This window comes from Neltuma alba, unplaced genomic scaffold, assembly GCF_004799145.2.
Source record: "Neltuma alba isolate B1F8T4 unplaced genomic scaffold, ASM479914v2 tig00003622_pilon, whole genome shotgun sequence".
Taxonomy (NCBI): Eukaryota; Viridiplantae; Streptophyta; class Magnoliopsida; order Fabales; family Fabaceae; genus Neltuma; species Neltuma alba.
In genome coordinates this window covers 59,619-67,127 of record NW_021633358.1, presented here as the reverse complement: position 1 = coordinate 67,127, position 7,509 = coordinate 59,619, and the positions used below count along the sequence as shown (strand labels likewise).

At 33.2% G+C, this 7,509-nt stretch overlaps 1 protein-coding gene across 1 annotated transcript; it reads right to left on the bottom strand.

Moving 5' to 3' along the window:
- Positions 1 to 3,606: 3,606 nt before the first annotated feature.
- On the bottom strand, positions 3,607 to 6,730 carry LOC114742050 (MDIS1-interacting receptor like kinase 2-like). Its single transcript, XM_028930303.1, has 3 exons — positions 4,798 to 6,730; positions 4,048 to 4,671; positions 3,607 to 3,941 (listed from the first exon to the last, which is right to left on the bottom strand). The coding sequence occupies exons 1-3, from the start codon at positions 6,728 to 6,730 to the stop codon at positions 3,607 to 3,609; spliced, it is 2,892 nt and encodes a 963-aa protein (XP_028786136.1).
- Positions 6,731 to 7,509: the final 779 nt, after the last annotated feature.

Below are 7,509 nucleotides of genomic sequence, written 5' to 3'. Positions count from 1 at the left end.
CGGAAATCAAAGTCTCAAACCTAGAAATTCGAAACTTCAACTATAGGAAATCATAATAACATATATAAGAGAAACAGGGTAGAGTAACAAGCCATGGTGGATTTTAATTTTATGATTTTCCCATTTGCTAAATTTCTTCTGTCTTCATTTGTATTTAGTCCAGTTATTCAGTGCTCGATCATCAGGTTTCCTACAAAGTTAAAAGACTTAATAAGTCGACGAGACATGCATAGAGACTCTAGTTAAATTAAAAAAAAAGCCAATATTTATAACTAAGGACACAAATATCTCAACGTAAGCATCCGAAATTAACATACACTTCATTGATGACTCTCTAATTATTTTTGAAAATGACACAAATATTACGAAAAATAAGGAGTCATTAAACCCCCCCCCCAAAAAAAAAAAAAAACAATCACACACACACACACACGATAAGACGAAGTTAGGTAGGGAGTAGATTTTTAAACAAATAAGCTGTGTTTCATATATGTTGAAAGGCGTTTATGACACATGACAATGACGTGACTTATTATAAATTTTATTTTAAATAAAATGACTAATTAATTTTGATTCAATCCTCTCTTAAGAGATCATAGCATATGTTAGAAAGATAGACGTATGACTCAATGAATTTCATTGATGTGAATACTGTTTAACTTATACATACATATAGATTTAATTTCTTTTTATTGTGACAAATTATACGTTATACACACACACACACACACACACACACACGATATTACCGACCAAGCCAAATATGAGCGACAGGGCTCCCTAATAATTATTGAAAAGCTCTTCAAATATGATTTTTTTTCCCTATTCATATCAATTAAGTTCCAACACTCACCCCCAATAATGTTGGTAGAATTTATTTAATTTCTTTTAGTCCTTTTGAATGTTTTCCAAAGTGAGATGACATAAGTGAGGCTAATGAGCTGTAAAGTCTAATTCTTCTTTTGATATTTTCTTTCCTTGTCAATGTCCTAAAGCACTTATTCTGAAGTCTAACACATCAAACATGTCTAATTCCAAAAAAAAAAAAAATTGTTCCCCGAGTATCATGAAGTTAAAATACTGTGATAAAACATGTAGAAAGCTCAATTTTATGGAGAGTGGAACTTTTGTTTTTAATTTTGGTAAAAAAAAAATATTGTTTTTTTATATCTTATGATCTCGCTTTTTATTTCAAAGCAATCTAGTTTTGGAAAATGTAGACCCAAATGTCTAAAGGATGTGAAGAAATAACGTTATGAAGCACGTACTGCCCCACCTTATCTCAAAAGAAGATGCTCTTCTTCATTGGGAAACAATTGCTTAGCATTCAATTTTCTTTTGTATTGCCCATCATTTTTAAAGAATTAATTTATTTACATATATATATGTTTAAAATTTATGAATTTGTCACATTTAATGTATTGTACTGTATCGTGCTTATTACTTTTACTCAATACACATCTTCGTATCTCTGCAACATGGCTTTGACAAAAGCTGAACAAAACAAAAGGGTAAACAACACGTTACATTATTCTTACAATCACAAGCAAACAAAGAATCGCAAAAATCAAAACTTGAACGTGTCCAATTGTGAGGGTTCTAATCTTGAAGTGATTGAAACAAACTAGGTAAAGATAGCTCTTAGATATTCAAAAAAATGAAATCAAGAGACGGGTTATTATATAGTTCTTGACTTGTGGGTCTCCCACTAAGTGCGCGCGCGCGCGCACACACATATATATCTCCATGGTTAAACAACTTGAAAATTCTATATGGAGGTGTTTGGATTAGCTTTTTAAAAATGATTTTAGAGAGTTCAAAGTATGTAAAAGAATTTTTGTCTTGGCTTGTATGAAATCACTTTTTAAGTGGGTCACATCTTAATCTCTTTTTTATTTATTGTTTTTCTTAAATTTATCAGATTATATACATATGATTTACTATCCCAGGTCCTTGATATAAGACCTAGTGGACTAATTTAAAGAGATTAAGAAAAATAAATAAATTACTTAATTATATCATATGTTACATGATCTTTCTAAAATATTTATTCATATCACTAGATTACAAATCAATTTATAAGTCAAACAAATTACTTTGGATGAAAACGATACCCTTTTCAATTATTTTATATGTAAACTTACTTTTCTATTACTTATCCAAATAATTTTCAATTGAGCAAATTGACTTTTATAAAAGAACTAATCCAAAAATAAATCACTTTACACTGACTTACTTTTACCCTAATTGATTTTTGCAAAAGTTAGGTAGAATAAAAGTCAGTTTTGCCAACGCTAATCCAAATACACCCTAATACGCCAAAGATGTCTAGTGCAACAAAAATAAAAGCAGACAATGGTTCCCAGAATATCATGAAGTTATATAATGCTGTGATAAAAAATGTAGAAACGTCACTTTTATGGGGAGTGATCAGAATTTTGTTTTCTATATCTGATACGGTCTCGCCTTTTTATTTCAAAACACAACCCTCCACTTCATTAAAAGAAAGGAAGGAAGGAACAGAAGAGAAGAAGCTAATCGTAAGTTTTTTTGCTTGACAATTAAAGCATTCATAACTTCAGTTTAAGAGAAGAAGTGAACCAATCAATTGACCTTATCTATTGACTACAATTAAATAGAAAATCGTAAGGGCACATCGCATAAAGCGGACAAGATCATATAAAAACAAATATAATAATACATATAACTGAGTTCATGCATTAATTATCCGTAGATTAAGATGTTGTTAGTGCATTCACTCCTGGAAAGTTTGTTTATTTTTATTTGTCCTTTCACTATAACAACCAAATGCCAAAATGGAGGACAAAAATGATGTCTTATAATTACTGTTATATGTACATTATCATAACAATATATTTTGCCGGCCAATCTAAACTTTTTTTTGCGATATAGCAAAATACATATAAGTAAAGAATAGGATTTTTCCCCCCATAAAACTTGTGCAGAACTTAATGGATAGGATTTATAGTGTGTCGTGTATTAATAATATGACTTCTTACAGATTCTATATTTTACTCTCATTTTTTGTGTTTACATTTTGTATTAAACGTTCTCAATGTGTTGATCGATTATTTTCTCCTTCTGAAATGATTTCATGAATCATGGGATATGGAATGCGTTTTCCTTCATGATTTGGTGTCATTAGTTGAAGCAGGAGAATGAAAAAGATAAACTGTACCGGGGTTTTCATAGTTTAACTAGTTAGACTAGCGATCGAACCCATAATAAGTAAATAAAAAGTAAATAAAAAAATAATTATATGAATATATAATAAATATATAAGAAATAAATTCATAATATTCTCTGCAAAGAAAAAGCATGCGATAGATTAATCCATGTAAGTGATTTTACTTTTTAACTTTTGATCGGAGCTAAAAGACATAAATCTGATATGAAATGATCATAGCCATCCATTAAATCACAAGAGTTAAAACGATAATGCTGAAACTAAATATTCACTTCAGTCTTATACAAGTCCCAAACTGGTCATACATATGATACAAAAACCACAAACTTAAAAAATTTACATTAGAATGTCAAGTGCAACACTTTAATTATACAAGCAGACACACATACAAATGAAGTTCAATCCCTCATTAGTTGTCCAATTGTGATGGTGTGAAATTGATCCTCTGAATAGTGTTTTGGTGTCCTTGCTAGCTCCGTAGATGCTTGTTCCATCGTTGGACGAGATTGAGGAGTCTCATTCACGCAACAAAAAGCTATTTTTGCAACTAAGATCACATCATCTAGGATTGGTTTTGTGAGTGGAGAAATTCGTGGGTCTAACACATCCCTTAACAACAAATCATTATTGGTTGAATTCTCCGCCAAAAATGAAATGAGCTCTGCGGGATGTGCACCCATAATGATTTCTAAAGTCAACACTCCAAAGCTATATACATCACATTTCTCATTGGCTTGCATGATGAAAGCAATCTCTGCAGTAGGATTTAATGTCACATATTTGCATACATAATATAGCAAACGTTAATACTTTGGAAAGAAAAAACAAAAGGGTCTTACCTGGTGCAGCATACCCAAATGTGCCAGCAAATGTGGTGATATTGTTTGAGTTAGGACTCAAAAATTTTGCCGTTCCAAAGTCAATGATCCGAGCTTCTTCATAATCAGAACTTAGAAGAACATTCTTGCTTGATATGTCACGATGAACAATAGGAATTGAACAACCATGATGCATATGGAATAAACCATTAGCCACGCCTTTGACAACATTCACCCTCTTTTTCCAGTCAAACACAATGGCTTGTTCCTCATTTTTTAATATGTGGTCCAAGCTGCCACCTTCCAAGAACTCATAAACCAAAATAGAGAATTGTGAATTGGAATAAAACCCATACAACTTCACAATGTTACGATGTTTGATTTCTGTCAAAGCTTGGATCTCACTTGTGAAAGCTTTTTGGTTGGAGATTTCCCCACTTGGCATTGAATGAAGCTTCTTTACTGCAATAATGTCTCCTGTAGGCAACTTAGCCTTATAAACACTTCCTTGGCCCCCTTTCCCAATGAGATATCTTTCATCAAATTCCTTTGTGGCTTCAATGATGTCTTCATACAATATTTCTCTTTTAAGACTCCATACAAAATAAACATCTTCTGGTGCACTTTCTCCATCTTTGCTTTTTGCTTTCATTGCTATTCGAGCAAAAATGAAAGACGCTCCAACAAATACTAGCAGCAGTATGGCCAATGGAAGGAATATTATCAGGAACTTTTTGCTCTTATGGCCATGTCCATTTGTTTGAAAATCACTACAGGGACTTAAACCAGTGACATTACCGCACAAGCCTTTGTTATTCCTTAATGCATCAATGTTGTGAAAGGCAGGTTTGATTGGAATAGGGCCTTCTAATTGATTGTATGATATGTCAACTATAGACAGAGCTGACATTGATCCACTAAAGCCGGAAGGAATGGTGCCAGTGAGATTATTGTGTGAGAGATTCAAAACTTGCAAGTTAGGTAACATTCCAAGCCTCAATGGTATTGTTCCAATTAGCAAATTGTCACTAAGATCAAGTTGTTCAAGTTTTAGGATCTCGCCAAACTCAGGGGGAATGCTTTCATCAAATTTGTTTTTGCTCAAGTTCAAGACCCTTAAGCTTTTCAATTCCCTAAGCTCGCTTGTGATTGAACCAGTTAAATTATTTGCTGCTAACTCCAAAATTTCAAGTTGACTAAGTGATCTTATACCTGAGGGGACATTACCAAAGAAGTTATTGTCACTCAAAGAGAGTTTCATCAATTTGGTCAACTTCCCTAGTTCATTTGGAATTTTTCCAGAGAAGTGATTTGAAGACAAGTTAAGTAAACCAAGTTTAGTTGCCCCTTTTAGTTCTGGTGGTATATCACCAGAAAGCTTGTTATTGTGAATAATCAATTGTGTGAGATTTTGACACTTCCCCCACTTGGACGAAAGGTGGCCATATAATTGATTTCCACTTAGATCGATGTAGTACAAATAAGGATATATCCCAAAAGCAACTGTTATATTATCTGCTATTTGGTTATTATCAAGCCTTAATCTTTCTAGACTAGAACAATCCTTCAAACTTCTTGGAATAGGACCAGTGAAATGGTTATCATTAGCAGTAAACTTAACCAACATCCCACCTTGACAGATATTTTGTGGCAAAGGACCATTGAAATGATTATAACTCAGTTGTATGGTATAACAACTTGTCAAGTTATTCATTTCTTGTGGAAGTTGACCACTGAAATTGTTGCTGTCTAGGCACAAGGAGGTGAGCTTTGTCATGTTTCCAATAGTGGAAGGAATAAATCCTGAAAGACTATTGCTTTGAAGGGCGACATCATATACATTGATTAAGTTACCAATGGATGCAGGAATTGGACCGAAAAATCTGTTCTTAAAAAAGAACAATTTTTCGAGATTTGTTAGGTTTCCTATGGAGGGAGAGATTGCCCCAGAGAATCTATTATAACTTAAATGAATGTTAATGAGAGAATAGAGTTTCCAAAATTCATTAGGAATAGGACCCTCAAGATTGTTCCCAAAAAGATAAAGATTTTGTAACATGGTCAAGTTTCCAATTGATGATGGGATTCTCCCTGACAGAGAATTTCCTCCTAAATCAAGCTCTAAGAGATGGCTCAACATTCCAATCTCTTCAGGAATGGGACCGGAAAAGGAATTTTGTCCAAGCAATAAGAGATTCAACTTCCTCAAATTCCCAATTTCATAGGGAATTCGTCCTGTGAGATTACATGAACTAAGATCAAGAATATTTAAAGCGGTTAGATTCCAGATTTCAGGAGGAATGGGACCCTTAATTGGATTATCTGCCAAACTCAACATCAAAATACTGGAAAAATTACCAATTTCGTGTGGAATGTTTCCATGAAATCGGTTGGAATTTATTTCGAAGTAGAGGAGATTAGGAAAGGCAGCGAAGTCGAGACTGGAAAGTGTACCTTGAAGGCCAAGATTTGACAGCCTTATCTTGATCACAGACATGGATTTATCACAGGAAATTCCCCTCCAGGATTGTCCGCAGGGATTAGTACCATTCTTCCAAGAGGACAAGGTAGCTTTGCTTTGGTCGTTAAAGCCATCTCTCCAATTTAACAGAGCTTCTGCTTTGCTATCTCCAGCAACAACAGATGCAAAGGAAGCAACACAGAAGAATAATGCTAGCAGCTTAGTGGAATCTCTTTCAGACATGTTTTTTTGGTGAATTTTTGAATCAGCTTGGAATATATTCAAAGACGGAATATTAGTAGTTCGGTGGGTGAGTCACGTTGGTGGTTGTAAATTGTGGGTATCTGAGGATTGGGATGTTCAAGTTGATGATACAGATCTTCTTATAGCATGGATTGGCCTTGCAGGCAGTAATTGACCTTAAGAAAGATTAACTAGCCAATATTGCTTCAACCAAGCTTTTTTCTTTAATTTTATGTTATCCTAGTTTCCAGGGATATAAAGTAGATGATGATGTGGATTTGTAAGAAGTTTTCCTTTTTAAATTGATTAAGTTTCACTTCTTTTTCTTTTATTTTCTCTTTTTTTTTTTGGGGTTTTGTTTTGTTTCTTAATTTTCAGCAGCAACAATACGTAACTCGTCATTATTGTATTGTTTTCCCAACACTTTCAGGAGCTTCAGACAGAACTTGATTAAGTGCCTGTTTGGTAAAGTGTTTGAGGGGGGCAAAAAAGTAACTTAAGAGTGTGATAAATCAGTTTACAAATTTAAGAGTTGTTTATCATAACTTTTGGCCTATCTAACTTATGAGTCAAAAGCTATTTTATTAAACATGATTGCAAAAGCATCTAAAATTTACTTATGACTTATGTAAAAGGAGCTTTTTGGAATTAAAAGACATTTTTAACCTTATGTTTATGTTGTTCTTATGCTTTTCTCTATATATTTCTTGTGCTTCTCAATCAATTTTTAGTTATTTATTTTTAATATTCTCTTAAGTGAAAATAATTTTTGACTGTTT